General features: G+C 37.8%; 2 protein-coding genes across 6 annotated transcripts in view; one reads left to right on the forward strand and one right to left on the reverse strand.

The window, feature by feature from the left end:
* Positions 1 to 1,835: 1,835 nt before the first annotated feature.
* clrn3 (clarin 3) lies at positions 1,836 to 4,204 on the reverse strand. Its single transcript, XM_079476234.1, has 3 exons — positions 3,833 to 4,204; positions 3,065 to 3,250; positions 1,836 to 2,631 (listed from the first exon to the last, which is right to left on the reverse strand). The coding sequence occupies exons 1-3, from the start codon at positions 4,065 to 4,067 to the stop codon at positions 2,360 to 2,362; spliced, it is 693 nt and encodes a 230-aa protein (XP_079332360.1). The 5' UTR covers positions 4,068 to 4,204; the 3' UTR covers positions 1,836 to 2,359.
* Positions 4,205 to 4,720: 516 nt separating this feature from the next.
* The window catches only part of ptprea (protein tyrosine phosphatase receptor type Ea), a 56,265-nt gene continuing 44,201 nt past the window's right edge, over positions 4,721 to 16,784 (forward strand). Inside the window, exon 1 of one of the 5 annotated variants that reach the window (XM_079476833.1) lies at positions 4,721 to 4,785. The gene's annotated coding sequence lies outside the window, so the exon portion shown is untranslated. Of the gene's footprint in view, positions 4,786 to 5,573; positions 5,874 to 9,464; positions 9,808 to 16,784 lie in introns of those variants that run through there. The other 4 variants (XM_079476834.1, XM_079476831.1, XM_079476835.1 and 1 more) reach the window with 4 other exon arrangements.

A 16,784-nucleotide genomic window follows, 5' to 3' on the forward strand; every position in this document is an offset into this window, starting at 1 on the left:
GCTCTGCCCTTTCTGACAAATTAAGATTAATGACGGTGATAAGCGCTGGTTCCTGCCTGTCTCTGCTCCGGTGTGTGAACAGAAATCCTTGTTTCACAGTAGTTCCCACTATCGCAGTCACCCGGGTTCAGGATGCTGGATTATGACATTCGTCTGAACCCTTTTCCTCATCATGTTTTAAATAAACAGAAGCACATAGCTGTTTATACCATGTTGGTTTGGGTATGTGCATGTGTGTGTGAATTTCCCCTGCAGGCACAGGTGTTTGTGTCTTTGAGTGGTGTGATACAGGTTTTGGAGGAATTGTGTTTCACCACTACAGAGGGTCTTCCCTTAATCCATTCGCACCCTCTGAGTGACCCGGGCTCAGGAGTCAGCCCGAAGAGCGAGAGAGGGGCTGAGAAGGGCGCTGAATAAAGGAGAAGAGATTATCCGCCATTCCTGATATAATTCAAAGTCTGTTTGCATACCAAACGCCTCAGAGAGATTTCCAATGAAGTGGGGCATTGGAGAAACGTCACGCGTGGACGTCCACATAATCCCTACAAAGAGGGTCAAATGACACCTGATGTATTCAATACCTTTGTCGTGCATGTTATCAAGTTATAAATGTATTTATAATCAGAGGAAAAGTGAAGCATGAACCGATACAAGATGTGCTTGAGGTCTTAAAAAGATGAGGTCTGTGACCTCAAAGATTTGGAACAACAGATTGTGTTAATGGGGGGATGACAGCCGATAGCATCGTATTTAAAGCTTTACACCATTTACGTCTAATGTGGGCTTTATACGTGTTGAATCAGGTTCAGTGCTGGGTTGCGTTTGACTTTGGCGTCAGATTAAATTTCTTATGATTTGTGAGTCATTTTGTCTGAATTCCTTAAAATGCACTTTGCATATTTGACATATTTGTCGGTAATTGCTTTGGCAGATGCTATCATAAAATCCAAGGAAAAGCGAATGATCTGAAAGATCCCAAATAAGTACCAGATTTTTTTAAATTCCACTGTTGTTTGGAAATTGGAGGTCTCTGAGAGTTTTAAGAAGGGTTTTGAAAATAAGCCTTTAATTTCACCGTGGTGGCACCACCAGACACCATTCACCACTAAATACAGATGATATGAGTGAAGGCTTGAGTAACGGGTATGAATTTAATAGCAAATCATCTGATATATCTTTGATTGTCTGTTGTTATTAGTGTCCTCTTGATTCAAATTTGTAAGTGTGAATTTTTGTCATTGTGTGATTATTTTTCTGAATATTACTTTTACTTTGCTCTTTTTTACATATTGTTTCTATTTTATTATATATTGTTGTGCTGTAAAATGCCTGAGCCTCACATCAAGCACTTCAGTGTACAAGTTGTCACTAACATCTTCAAATGATCAAACTTGAAACCTGAATTCCACTTTTTTTGCCTACAGGGGCAGAAGAGAGCTGAAGTTTTATAATGAACACACATTTGCTGCCCCCTGCTGGCAGAAGCCCTACGGTCATCTGTTAATGTCTTAATATTTAATCGAAAATATTCATAAATCCAGAATGGACAACTCGTGCTCCTAATGCGAACAATGCTTTGATTATTTCCTATATTATTAAATTATAATTTTCTACTAGTGAATTAAATTACAACAGTGTGCTTATTACACTGATAATAATGAAATTATTAACTTTATTATCTACATCATATATTTCACTCTAAAACAAACAGGCAGTGGTCGATTAGCTCTGAAAATCAGAACACTTCTTAATTAGATTGTAATTAGTTGTTGGGCAATATTATTTGTAGCTCATGGCATAAAATAGACTTTTTAATTAAAATAAAAACAGACAAAGAGAGATATTTCTTGTATTTAGATTGACTAAGTTTCATAAAAAGGTTCACGTCTACAGTACATGTTTTAAAACTTCAATATTATTAGAGAAATTTATAAAATTGTAGTCCTAACAGAAAGTACAATGTACTATTAAAACTAATTTAGCATAATTTTTTGTCTTCTAAGTAGAAAAGCAAAAGACAAATGGCATTTATGAAACATAATATTGAATGCTGTTTTGCTTTATGCAGTAGGCCTACAATAAACTAAACTTTTCTATGTAGATATAAATATATTGATGTACAGTGGCTTCCAACGTTTTGTGCCATTTATTTCTCACAAACCTTTCAAACAAAACATCTTTGGTTTGATACTTTTCTATCAAATTTAATTACACATCTTCAAATGTCCAGATACTTTTTGGAGCCAACATACATATAAATAAATCAATAAATGAATTATTTGTCATAGCAAACAAAAGTAATGCGGCAGTTTTCAATTGATGAACAAAATGAGTGGAATACATCAGGAATGTTCTTAAGTTAGAACAGCATGATGTCTTTGGGTGCATCTTCTGTGGGTTTCTCCTGCTGTTGGCGCCGTGTAAACGCAGCGTGGGCGTAAAGATAGACAACCAGGATTGCCAGCAGTTTAGTGATGATGTACGGTATCAAAAGAAAGAACCCGGCCTGAAGTTCTGTCTTGTTATGCCTCAACTTCACTTGGTCATTGTCGGCTAACACCAGCGTTTGAAACATCTGAACCACGAAGACGTTCAACACATACAGAATCAGTGCCAGGAATGCCGCACATGCTAGATGAGAGAAGAAAGAGAATGAACACAGTTTAGTTGAATCTATAAGGCAACATTTCTTATTTAAATCTGGAAATAACAGAACACAGAAAATTCAAAATGTGACATTATTTCCAGATCATAAATCAGACATTTGCAAATCTGTGACTTTTTTTGTGCATATATTTGATACATTGTTGCAATTTTCTGACCAGGATTCACTGGAAAAAGAGATTGATACGCCTTAATGGAACCGTCCTGGCTGAATAAAATGTATTATTTATTTTAATACATATTATGATATCACATTTAAAATTTGAAGATTTTACTTGAATTTTTTTAATAATAGCTTGTGATTCCTGTAAAAATTGAATATATGTAAAACAAGGGATTTTACTATGCATTTATACCCCAGTTTATGCAAATGATACCAGTAAACTCTATATAATCTCACCACTGAATCCACTGCATGTGTACAGGCCTATTGGTCCCATATATGTCTGATATGGATTACTGAAGCTGTTGTAGAGTGTGACCAGAATACTGCCTGCAGACCCCAAAAGAGCAAATGCCAAAAGTGCCACCACTAGTCCATGCAATGCGATTGGGGCACCACCCATTTTTGCCAGACGCTTAAACACTGAAAATCAAACAGAAAAAGAGAAGAACCTCCTATGCTAATACAGTATAGGCAAAAAACACATTTACAATGTTGATTTTGTAATAAAATAACATGACATGTGACACATTCCAGCAACATAACCTGTCATGCCATTTCCAGGCCGAGCCTTAAAAAGTTCAATGATTACTTTAGAGAGTTTTTAACTCTTGGCGTTTGGTGGTAATTTATTATTTTAGATTAATGTCTATTTAGATTAATGTCATATCTGGTGAGACCAAATAGCCTCTGGACCTTTCGGACACCTTTGGGCATCTCTGTGGTCATTTTTGTTGTCATTACATGAAAAATATACTAAACATTTTCCCCAAAACTGCATTCACCTTGTATTATATCCAATTATATTTTTATTGATAAGTCATTTTTTAAGTTTATATGAAGTCAGCTCCCCTAATTTTCACACAGGTTTAGTACATCAAATTTTCTAAGGACATTAAACTAGTTTCATTCATGTTTTACAACCAGAAAGTGTCTTAAAAAGACAGAAACACCTTGAACACCATGTCAAGCAATCCCTCATTTAAAATTAAATAACCCGCTTACCTTCAACAGGTATTCCGAATGTATCAAACCTGGGGCAGGAGATTTTGACCTCAGTGCCATTGAAAAGTCCAATTTCAAGTGCCGAGGACCCATTTAAATACTCCGAAGTAGTTGAAGAGCAGTCCAGGGTGGATTTGGCCCAGTCTGTAGACATCCCATAGCCCAGTATAGCCACACCAGCTGCGCTTAAAAGCGCGCTCGACAAGAAATGCAATAATTTCTCAACGGCTGGCATTTTTCGCTGTCAGAATGTGTTTTGGGGTCCTTGGCTCAAATTCTTTCCAATATATTTCCCACTGAAAATGTTTTAGGTAAGCACACTGAAACATATCATTTGATTCCTGATGTGGAAGGGAAAAGAGCGCTCGGGGTGGGGTCAGGGGTTGAGGGAGCGGGCTAATAAACACAGCTGATACGGCTGTACTTTGTTACTGATCTGAAACCAGTATCAGGCGTATCCCTGTAACAGTAAAGGTTTGGTCTTGGTTGGGAGGAGCTGATCTCAGATGAGCTCATGATGAAATTCATCATCCAGGAGGACAATAAAGTGATAAAGCAATTCTCACGGCAGTCAGGGACAGCTGTTTGTGTTGTGGTGGTGTTTACATTGGAGATTGAAACACCATAAAGCTGGTGTGGGTTTGATCGGAAAACAAGGACTGTTCTCTTGGAGGGACAAGTGGGAATGTGTGGGGACCCAACTTTAGCTTACAGTATATTGTTATTTGAGGCTTTTCAGGTTATGTCAGGAACATAGGTCAGAATACATGTTTTAATATTAAGAAAATGTTGCTATGTATGACCTGAATGATACAGTACTTTCACACTTACATGATGGACAAAGTCCATTGGTGATAGCATATTACCCGGAACATGACACGCGCACGCACGCACGCACACACACACGCACACACACACACACACACGCCCTGGGGCAAGTTGTTTTATACAGGGTAAGTCGTCACAATGGAACATCCCATCAAACAACATTTTACAATACTTTACAAAATATCAAACAACTTTTATCCAACAGTGTAATTGATAAATGAAGCTTTAAACAACAGATGACGTTATTCTTTCATTAATCTTAAAATTCTACGCTTAAATAGATTATATATTTATTTTTAACTATGTTATTTGTCTTGTTTTGTGTTTTCCTGCTGTGTTTTTTGTTCTCCACTTGTCTTCAGATGGTACTTTAATTACGCTCAGCCGCATTTGACAAACAAACCAGAAACATTAAACTTGCTGTGCCGAGCAGATGTTTTTAACTCACAGAAATACGGAAGTAGAAGTGCAACGTGCACGAACAACGCGTTTCAAAATGGGCGGTGCTTAGTGGCCCGGAAGCTGTCTTGAATCGATGCTTTGTCGGTCAAAATAGCAATTGTCTTATTTGAACTGTTTACTGTTTTTTATTATTTGTTTAGTAGAAATTTCTAGTGTCATTATTGAAGTGTAAATAATGTGCAGAACACAGTCGAAAACAACGCACAGGCAAACATCGGTCACGTGATACTTGTTACTTTTCTCAGCGCAGTGAGGACGCACCAATCAAACGTTTGTCTGTGATTAACCGTTACAGATTAATATATCATTTTTTGTAGACTTTTTACCTTATACATTTATTTATTTATATTAATTACTGTTCCTGTGACACAATCAATGTAAACGATTATACTTCGCGGTTTATACATATTTGAAGTAAGCCACAAAACGCCTTTACATTCGAGTCGACTAAACGGTTGATTCTGCTTTTGGGCCGCTGAGCGCCCCGTAGTGGAACGAACGTCACGTCTCGGCAACACAGGTACGGGCGAGTAATGGAGGTTTTAACGCTGCTCGACTACAGTCTTCCGAATAATTTCAGAAATGATCGCCAGGCGGCTCCCAGCCCAAGGAGAGCACCGGAGAACCGGGCGAGCCGCTGACAGAGTCAACCCTCTTCAGACAGCAGCGATCCGCTCGCGCACAGCCGCTTCAGTCACGTTACTGGATAATACACCTCCGTACGGCTGGATAACACGCGTTTGTCTTTACGGTAAGGAAATTATGAACTAATTTACATTCAATCCCTTGGGTTTTAAACACCTAAACTAAAATGAGCACATGTGTAGGAATGTGTTGTTGATAGTACGCCGGAGGGGCGTAAAAATGCGCGAGCGGCTGCTTGTGTGCGTGACACGCTCGAATATACTCAAACATAATCGGGACTTTCGTGAACGTTTCTTTTTACTCGTTCTTAAATATATATATATATATAGATTATATATGCTGCTTATAATAAACGTATGTAAGATTGCCCGTGTCGCTCAATGTAGAGAAACTGTAATGTGGGTTAGTGGAGCGAGGAGGTGGGTTCAGGGTGAGGTAGGGCATCACCGTTCAGCTTCATCCCCGCTGATCTGCAAACGCGGAGGAGAGGAATGTCACGTATGCGGTCCCCGGGAGCGTGGGTGTCTTTTAAAGCAGAACCAGAATAAGATATTTGGGAAATACAGAACAAGAACCACAGCTAGAGACCCAACTAGAATCAAAACCACAGCAAGAGTCCGAGTTAGAAAGCCTTTAGGGTTGCAACTGTTGTAGATGTGCACTTTAATGTCCCACACTATAGCATTGTAGATGTGCACTGTAGTGTCCCGCACTATAGCATTGTAGATGCGCACTATAATGTCCCACACTATAGCTTTGTAGATGCACACTATAATGTCCCGCACTATGGCATTGTAGATGTGCACTTTAATGTCCCACACTATGGCATTGTAGATGTGCACTAAAGCGTCCCACACTATAGCTTTATAGACGTGCACTATAGTGTCCCTCACTATAGCATTGTAGATGTGCACTATAGTGTCCCACACTATGGCATTGTAGATGTGCACTATAGTGTCCCGCACTATAGCTTTGTAGACGTGCACTATAGTGTCCCTCACTATAGCATTGTAGATGTGCACTAAAGTGTCCCTCACTATAGCTTTGTAGATGTGCACTATAGTGTCCCGCACTATAGCTTTGTAGATGTGCACTATAGTGTCCCACACTATAGCTTTATAGACGTGCACTATAGTGTCCCTCACTATAGCATTGTAGATGTGCACTATAGCATTGTAGATGTGCACTATAGTGTCCCACACTATAGCTTTATAGACGTGCACTATAGTGTCCCTCACTATAGCATTGTAGATGTGCACTAAAGTGTCCCTCACTATAGCTTTGTAGATGTGCACTATAGTGTCCCGCACTATAGCTTTATAGACGTGCACTATAGTGTCCCTCACTATAGCATTGTAGATGTGCACTATAGTGTCCCACACTATAGCTTTGTAGACGTGCACTATAGTGTCCCACACTATAGCTTTATAGACGTGCACTATAGTGTCCCGCACTATAGCTTTGTAGACGTGCACTATAGTGTCCCACACTATAGCTTTATAGACGTGCACTATAGTGTCCCACACTATAGCATTGTAGATGTGCACTATAGTGTCCCGCACTATAGCTTTGTAGATGTGCACTATAGTGTCCCACACTATAGCTTTATAGACGTGCACTATAGTGTCCCTCACTATAGCATTGTAGATGTGCACTATAGTGTCCCGCACTATAGCTTTGTAGTTGTGCACTATAGTGTCCCACACTATAGCATTGTAGATGTGCACGTTTTGAATAATATGTTTTATAGGCACGATTTCACAGACTAGTCCTAGTCCTAGACTAAACATGAATTTTTGAGCCATCTTAACTGAAAATAACTTTCCCTGACATATCCTGAAATATATCAGTGCTGTTGTGTGTTTTTCTAAAGCTTTTTTATAAAAGTAAGTTAAATACCTTAATTTAACTAAGATCTAGATGTTGAGTCATTTGGAGCAATGCATTTCTACAAAGGCAGATTTCAATTCGCTTCTCGTATTTTAATATTTATGAGAGGAAAGACACATTCTGTCAACCTGATGATATTTTTTAAATACTTAAATACAGAAGAGAAAGTGCGATTGTGAAAGTGTGAAAGAAGATACTTGATTCGTGCCGGTCAATTTATCTTTTAGATTTTGCAAGGAAATGACAGTGTACAGTAGTCCAAATTATCTTTGGTTTGAATGTCACCGTTCTGTTTGTAGAGTTTGTCTTGTATTTCATCTTGGATATAAAGCACTGTCTTTTATGTCTATAAAATAACTTTGAGTTTGCATTCAAAGTATTTTGTAGTTGGGCATAGCTCCATCTACACTATACTGTACTCCTGCCGTGTGTTCTTGTCGATGTAACTGCGTTCGACACTTTCTCTTTGAAGATCTTTTATGTTTTTATGTGGAGGTAATAGATGGAAGCTCGGGCTAATATGTCCAAAAACATTGCGGATTGTGAACTTGTTAGATCCATTAGGGGCAGAAGAGGTCTGGCGCTTTGAAGAAAATGTGCGCAAATCGATGTGGAAGAAAGTTGCTCATTAGTGAGACTGAAGCTTGTTTGTTTTTATGTGTGAGAAAATTAAGCCGCTGAGATAATTAAACAGGAAACACGTTCTCTTCTCTAACAAGGTTTAAAAGTTAATACATACAAATGACTCCATTTTGACCTAATGTACATGACTAATCAATGTCAGATCCATTGCATACTTTTCACAAATCTGTTAAAATGTTCTTCTCTTTAATTGTTGACATCACAGGATGGCGGACACTTTTGTCCAGAGCAACTTACAAGTAACATCACACGTAACTTAATAAAAGGACCAACGACACTCGTAGTACTGCAAACCCAAGAACGATGATGGGTAAGCTGAAGTAGTTCAGATGCTCTCTCAGTTGAGATAGAGAGGAAACATTTTTCATAAATGCCACAGCTCTTAAATTAATGCAACAGGGACCTGATTCGCTATACACTTGGTGTGCAGCCCAGGAGAAAACCAGGACATTGTTTGAGCATGAATTCATTAGAGCTTTACCCCGGCTCTCCTATTCTTGTATGTTCAAACGCAGGAAAGTAGAGACAGGCAGACGGGCAACTTCCTGTCGGGAAAACCAGAAGTGGGTTCATACTCTCTTTCTTTCACTCTCTTACCAAGCACCATTTGGATTCATATCCTCCTTAAAATTAACTGATATCCATTATGAATTGTCTTTTTGAAGAGTTATTGTTAATATCGTGGTATGCTATTCTGATTGCCACTCATGGAGATGTTTAAATATTTGTTTAGGAATTAACATATAGAATTCATTGTGGTTTTGTCGTTATATGTTGATTTTTAATGATACTGTACGGTTGTAGTGGGTCTTTTATGTTATTGGATCATGTTCAGCTGTAATCCATTTATCTCTTGCAAGTTGTTACATGAGAGCGAATTTGTTGTGCTGTTGGCTGTATGGATCGAGTTAAAAATTGACTTAAATATTTGCCATAACATTGGAAATCCCCTCTTGAGAAACAATATTTTATGCTGATGTTTTTTTCCATAAATCTTTATGATATTCTGGTCTTCAGGTCGAATTTGGATGTGTCAAAAACAGTTGTCCTGCAGGTCTAATGTCTTGCAGACGTATGATAAATGGTTTTAAAATGTTTGTCCAAAATGTACAACTATAAGTAATGATTTATTTAGTGTACTGATTTATATAACTTGACATTACAGTAACAATGCAGTATAAAGATTCAACTGCTACACATCTGGTGCCCATCCGCTGCGTGGGATTCAGGGCTGCATGTTTGACAGGGTGTGGCAGCGTTTGGTGAACAGTCTCGAGGTGTACGTAGCACGTGGTTGCATGATGGGCTCTCAAACTCAGCTGTTCAAACACATCCTCAGAGCTGTACCTGCCGCCTGCATGTGCTTTCCCCACGCTCCTCGCGTTCTCTGAGCCTGCCTCGACACGTCTGGAGATGAGAAGCGCACATCCACTGAAGCAACGGTGAAGCAGAGGACATGCAGGAATTCCTGAAATATCTGAGCTGTGGAATCAGCCGTGGTTTTAACGGTTAGTGGGTGATTAGGTGAATCTTACGAAAGCAATGTGGATTGTTTCGTTTTGAGTGTCTGTGAAGGTTCTGGGATTGGCTGAGATAGCACGCGGAAGATCATAGATACATAGATATTTCGTAATTGTTTGAGATAACAGAATGATTTCAATACTTCAAATGGTACATGTAGTCAAAGTTTTAGGTTGATGCCGATAGTAAAGAGACCAGTGAATTTTAGCTGGGATATGTGTTGTTGTGTTCAGAACTAGTTAAAACTAGTAAAGTACTTTTTTTTTGTCAGAAGAATGTGAAATATGTTCATTAGTTATCAATATAGTGTTATACAATTATTTTTAAACAATATTTTTCTTGCAAACATAAAGTGTTAGTATCGCATTGCAGTGTTTAGGAAGTTACATCTTACATTGCACTTTTCTTGCGCAACATTGGGTTTGCTCAGTGACGTTTCAACTTCATTTAAAATCTTTGGTCTTCGTATTTGAAGAAAATATACACACAGAGTTCTTTAATCGGAGGTCTAAGTTGTTTTATTGACGTATAAGGATACAGTTGGATTTGAAATATTTGGCTGCAAAAACATTAAGATTTCAAACCGCACATGAGATAACCGAGGATTTATATCGGGAGAAACAGAGAGACTAAGAGACTAAAATACACTACAAGGCTTTTGCACAGATTTTCAGTCTGGACTTGTTGTAGAAAGTCTGTGACAGTCTGCAGATTTGATCAGTTAGTGTGTTTCTATCAGAAACGTTCAAAAAGTCTGCAAGTGTATGATGTCTAGTTTAACATTTTTCAGATTTGTATTGTATTCCAGCCATAAGATGCATATTAACTTGCCTCAGTCTGCTCTCCAGTAAATCTCATAGCTGTGTAGAAGAACCAGTTTTCTATTTTTTTTTTGTGGTTTTCTTTTTGAAACGTTTCTTTTTTGTGGTTGTTTTTTTGTGTCCGCATTATTTCTTAAAACACGACAGGAAGTGATGTGAACGATTCTCCCAGGTTGCGTCTGCTAGTGAAGTGAGCAGAGAGGAAGGAGCTCTGGATTGAATTTGTGCTGATGGAGGAAGAGCTGATGATGTCATATTATTATTACCCGCTGCCCAGAAATATAAAGAGCAGACAGTATGCATTTCCCAGCACATTTCTGAGCTCTTCTAATTTCTCTGACTCGATTACTTTTGAGTTGATTTTAGGGCTTTTAGTGTTAAGCACAACTTGAACTGAAACCAAAATCAGTCATGTGGTTTTTATTATAGTTAAATTCTGAATCTTCAGGGTGGAGGTGGGTCATGACCGAGCTTTTGCAGTCATTCAGATGAAATGTGTCTTCTTATTTTATTACTTTAGTGTAGCAGACATTTCTACAGTCTCACAGTCCTGGTTCATGTGTCTCAGTTTTGGGTCAGAAATGTAACAGGTTTTTGCGAACAGACAGATTTCTCTGGGAGGATCCGTGCAGCTATCCTGACCTCTCTCCAGAGAGAGATAGAAAGAGACAGACAGACTCAAAGATGCAGGCTAGTTCTTTGAAATGTGATCTGCGGATGATCTCACCGCTCCGAAGAAGCATCCAGTATATTTGTGTGTATATCTGTGTGTTATAAAGCAAAAACACCTATACATATGTGCCCCAGTTTCCTGTGTGTGATGTGTTTTGATGAATATGTGTGTTTGTGTGCATGTGTGTAGGGTGGAGTGCACTATGACATCTTCTCTCTGGTTGTCTTTAAGTGAAGCAGAACTGAAAGTAAATGTTACAAATTCTCTCTTACAGTAAAAACCCACCCACCCGTCTGTACACACACACACTGTCAAATTCCAAGTGTGTGTGTATAAGGGTAAACATTTTAAGAATTATATTTCACAAAGTCTGGTAGAACCGTGGATGCATACATTTATTCTTCACATGTTTTCCTTAAATCCACCAGGAAATAATTGTGTGTTTGTTCGAGTTCCGCTGTTGGTAAATTCTGGTTTTATTTGCTCGTGTTTTGATACTGTGAGAGAAAACGTCCACTAGGCATGGACCGGATACCGGTTTCAAGGTATACCGAGGTTCAAAAGGAGTTTCAAAACGACTTTTGTGTGATCCCGTTTCTAAGGTACGTACTGTGCTTACAGAAAAATAAGTCATTCAATCATGTAATCCAATGTTTGATGTTTATGTCTAATATATATAACAAAATATATATTTTTAAAGAATATTTTAATTTTAATTCTTGTTGGTTTAAAATAAAATGTACTGTTCCATTGAAACGTTTTTTTTTTGTATACGAAGACATTTGGAAATAACACATTTTAGCATTGGAATATCAATAGCGCGATACTGTGAAACCGTGATATTTTTATTAAGGTTATTATACCAAAATCTGATACCGTTCACCCGGTATGATATCTGATCGTTCACCCTCCACCCGCCTCCATGACGAAACTCAGCAGTTTCATCATTGCCAGACTTAAAAATTTGATTTGTTAACATAAATAATTTGTATGCTTTAGCTATTAACTAATGTAGAATCCACTGCAATAGTCTCATTTCTGGTCTCTAAGATAATAAAACTGTTCTTCGTCATGTGCTCAGTACTCACCCTCAAGTTGTTCCAAATCTGTATTCATGTATTTGTTCTGATGAACACATAGATAGATATTTTGAAGAATGCTTGTAACCAAACAGTTCTTAGACACCGTTGACTACCATAGTAGGACAAATGCTCTTTTTTCACGTTAGAAGATATTTGATAGAATGATTAGGATGCATTATCTCCGATGCATTGAAATCTCAGCCTTACAGCTCTGAAACAAGGAAACACTCGCTTTTCTGCTCTCAGACGCTACGGGTTTGTACAATTGAGCCGGTTATCACACGAACACTGAGCTTCAGAAGCACTGTACTGTAGCTTTCAGAGCCATACAAAGGGGTTGTGTTGTAAAGCATAGAGAAAAACGCTGGGTAAAATCTTGGAGAAAACTAGTGTTTGCCTTGACTGCATGTACTGAGTTTGCTCAGTCAAGAATGAGAGAGAGATTGAGAGAGACATGCCATGTATCTCTAATACTTCCAGCTGCCTGGAGGCACTTTAAATGTGATGTGTTACACTTGAACGTGTTCACATCTAGTCTAATAATTCACAGTTCAAAGGACAACTCTTTCAGTGTTTGTTCCATGTCAGAGCCGCTAAGAGCCCAGAATCTCTTTACTGACCGAAGGCTAAAAAATATTAAACCATTCCATGTACATCTGATTGAAGTCTACTTTTATTTTTCATTAAATTGATTCTTTAAATTGGCCCAGGCAGCAGTTTTTCTTTGCCTTTTACTGACCATATGAAATCTACCATTAAACTAATTTAAATGGTAACTTAATATAAGCAATGCAGTTTCTTCCCTGAAGCTATTTGTCTTTAGAATGTTGCCCATTATCATAATGGTTTTAGACTAAGAAAAATAGCAAAGTGTTGAGTTGTAAAATGGCTCTTTGTTGATTTGTGGTGTTGGATCAGAATCACAACATTTGCGATCATTAATTTAGATTTTGCAGATGCCCTGCAGAATAGTTTGGTTATTATTGTGGTTGTAATTCATGGAACTTATGATCTTTAAAAATACACATAATCCCCCCCAATTTTTTTATTTGTGTTAGTGAAACTAGTCAAACATGAAAGCTTTAGCTAGTCGTGGTAACACAATCCTTCCATTGCTTTTGCCAATATCTCTTAAGATCTAAACATAAACACCGGCACAGTAAACATGATCCCTCCCCCGGTATGATAATTATAATAACATGAGATTTTTCTGTGGGGATTTTTCCCTGTAGTTCTGGTTTTCTCTAGGAGTTAAATATGTTGTTGTTTTTTATCTGAACGTGTACAATTGCTGATTAGAGTTCGACCATTTACAATTGTGCATTCGGGAGATGACTATCCAAAGAAACTTCTAGTTTCAAAGTATACTTTAGACTATATATCAGTACATGTGCTCCCTTGGAATTGAACCAAAGACCCTTGCATTGCTAATGGTTATATGTTCATTTAGACATAATTTTTATAAAGTAATAATTCCAAGGTAACAATGAAGATGTACATGGGTAGTTGACAAATACAGCTGTGAAAAGAGATGAATAAACCATTTCCAGTTTATTTATATATATATATATTTATATATATTTACAGGTTAGTTTTTTTCTGTAAAATTCTAACTTTTTTCAGACCTCAAATACTGCAAGTTCATATTCACTTTTAAGCAATACAACAGTCATATTTGTACATGCATTTAGGAAAAGTTTAGTAACTATGGACTTTTATCACAGTTTTAATGTGTCACGCTGTCAGTCTTTCACATTGCTGTTTGATGACTCCTTAGGTTTGATTTTGTTGAAATTCTACGGACGCTAGACTGAAATGACCACAATAGACATGCAAATTATTAGGGGTGTGACAAGATCTGATTGGTCTCACAAGAACACAATATCCTTACACAATTCAATTCAATTCAATTAAAATCAATTGATTTACTGTATATAGCGCTTTTCACAAAATGTGCATTGTTCCAAAGCAGCTTTACAGGAGAAAATCAGAAAAACATAGAAAAGGGTTTTAACAAAGCACAGTGCATGGTGTTTATAGAACAAGCAGGATCATTCTAGCAAATAATATCTAATAATAGCAATCTCCCGGTGAGCAAGGCCCTGTGGCGAGGAACCCAAACTCCAATGATAAGTAAATGGAGAAAAAAAACCTTGGCAGAAACCACACTCAGCCGGGAGGGCCAGGTCCCCTCTGACGTGTCACAGCTGCACTCAGTGACTTTGATTTAAACTTACTGAGTAAATGTTTATGAAAAATAGTAGGGGGCTTATTAGTTGTGATTAAGGTACTATTTAGGTCGAATTTTGTCTTATTTTGTGATCGATATCAGACAACAGAGGAATGTTATAAGCAGGAAAAATAGTAATGGCATAATGTCACTGAGTGCAGCTATAACTTCAAAGTGCTGTCATGTGATGTAAGTTTAGCATTAAATAGTAAGTACTGCGATTTAGCATTAATGTGACAAGTAGTCCGTCTTTGCTCTTAGTTGGTTATCGAATTGCCTGAGCTGAGATTGTCAGATTGTCAATTGGCATGATGAAGTGCTGGGCTCGAAATTGCATATGCTCCCTATATTTAACCTGTGCGACCTCAAAATATATTTGAGGGCATTTATGTGAATGCACATTTTACTGTGGTGCGACCTGTTTTCATTACTGTACAGAACACGGCAGCAGTGCATTGAGATTGTTCATTCACGAAGCTTGCGGTCGAACAGCAGCGGACTGTACCACAAGTTCAGTATAGCACTTGCAAGTTCACATCACGTTATTTTAAATACATTCACAAACCTCTTCAAAAAAGGATCATCTATCTCTTACATATGTGCAATGTTAGCAGCATACAACATAATGTGTTCATGTAGTTTTAACTGTTTCTCTGAAGGCTTTAAGGGGTTCACTCAGTGCAGGAAGGAGGATTGACAGTCTGATATTATCACCACCTCTGCTAACATGAGCACTTTGCAAAAAGCATATAAAGAAAACAAACACAGCTCTTTACTAAAAGCGGCTAAGAAAACAAAGCATACGTTTTGTGCAATCGCTACCAGTTGGTTTAGTTTGTGACAAAACATTTAGCAGTGTTCAGATATTGTTAATTACTGCATAACATAATTCATTAAAACAAAAAAATAATTTGAAGGTTGATTTAATAATGCCAACAATATTTTGCATTATATGTTTAAGGTGAATAAGATACATTTCATCATTGAGGATTCCTTTAAAAAAGTCTAAAACTCTTGTCTCGTCTAATTCTCGTGAGATAAGTGTCTCGTCACACCTCTAAAAATTATATGAAAATTTGGAATGGTCTCTTCATTTCAACTTCAAGTACCATCAACAAGCTTTAAGTCAATGCTTTCCAGACGTCAACCAGATGATGGTCAGTGGGCTCCAAGTTGATTGCAGACTTCTTCCAGATGTGTTTTTGTAGTCGGTGTGTTTTCATTTCTTTTTTTATACTCAAGGTCATTTCTGTTCAATTGTTGTTACTCGTGACGCTATAAGATGTCATTTCCGCATCTGAGATTAAGAAACCCACGGGGTGTGTCTTCTTCAGGCCTCCTGAAGTACCGTCATTACTTTAACAACAGTTTGAGGTGTAATTTTCTGCCCACTATGAGCCAAACTAAATGAGCCCACACAAGTGGAGTTGTTGCTTATTGTTTCTCAGCACAGTGTTGAGCTGATTGAAGTGGATGTTGCTGTTCATTTCAGACCAATCCTGTTTCCCACAAATAGAGATGAATAGTTTGAACCCAGAGGTGCGGCTGCCAGATTTGATTCCCACAAGATGAAGAAGAATCGTAAGAGAGGCTTTTATTTGCGTGGGTTTAGCACAGCGTGTCTCAAAGCTGAAGTCAGCCAGGACTCCCCACAGGAAAATAAAATCACAAATCGTTTCACGAAGATAGAAATTAGATTTAGCGCTGAATAAAAATTTAGGCTATTGCTTAAATCTCCTTAAATTGTAATTCTAAGTAGACAAAACTGAAGAGAAAGTCTTGTTGGAGTTAAAGAAAAGATCACCATAATGTCTAAAACTAGGGATGCACGATAAGTGATCAGCCATATCGGTATCAGGCGGGAAATGGTCCTTTTTAATGTTATTGGTATTGGTCGATAATAAAATGAAGGGCCGATAAATTATGAATAATTTCCTCTGGTTATACCACTTTTGCTTCACGCTGCTCACAGTTAAAATCCAGTACAGTACTGTCTTTCTGTCATGCTCATTCACTTACTGTTTTACTTTTAGCAAAACATTGTTGATGTAGTATAAAGATATTTATGAATGAGCATAAACAAAAGCATATTAATTGAAGCCAACTGCTGTCTTGAGACCTGACTTGTGGCTATTGAGAAAACCTGGATTGCTCTGGG

The sequence above is a fragment of the Barbatula barbatula genome (genome assembly GCF_947034865.1).
Source record: "Barbatula barbatula genome assembly, chromosome: 16".
NCBI lineage: Eukaryota > Metazoa > Chordata > Actinopteri > Cypriniformes > Nemacheilidae > Barbatula > Barbatula barbatula.

Coding starts and splice junctions, on each gene's coding strand:
- clrn3 (XM_079476234.1), bottom strand. CDS start 4,067: ATGCCAGCCGTTGAGAAATTATTGCATTTCTTGTCGAGCGCGCTTTTA. Junction 3,251..3,832: donor ATTCGGAATACCTGTTGAAG/GTAAGCGGGTTA, acceptor TTTGATTTTCAG/TGTTTAAGCGTCTGGCAAAA. Junction 2,632..3,064: donor CACATGCAGTGGATTCAGTG/GTGAGATTATAT, acceptor TCTCTCATCTAG/CATGTGCGGCATTCCTGGCA.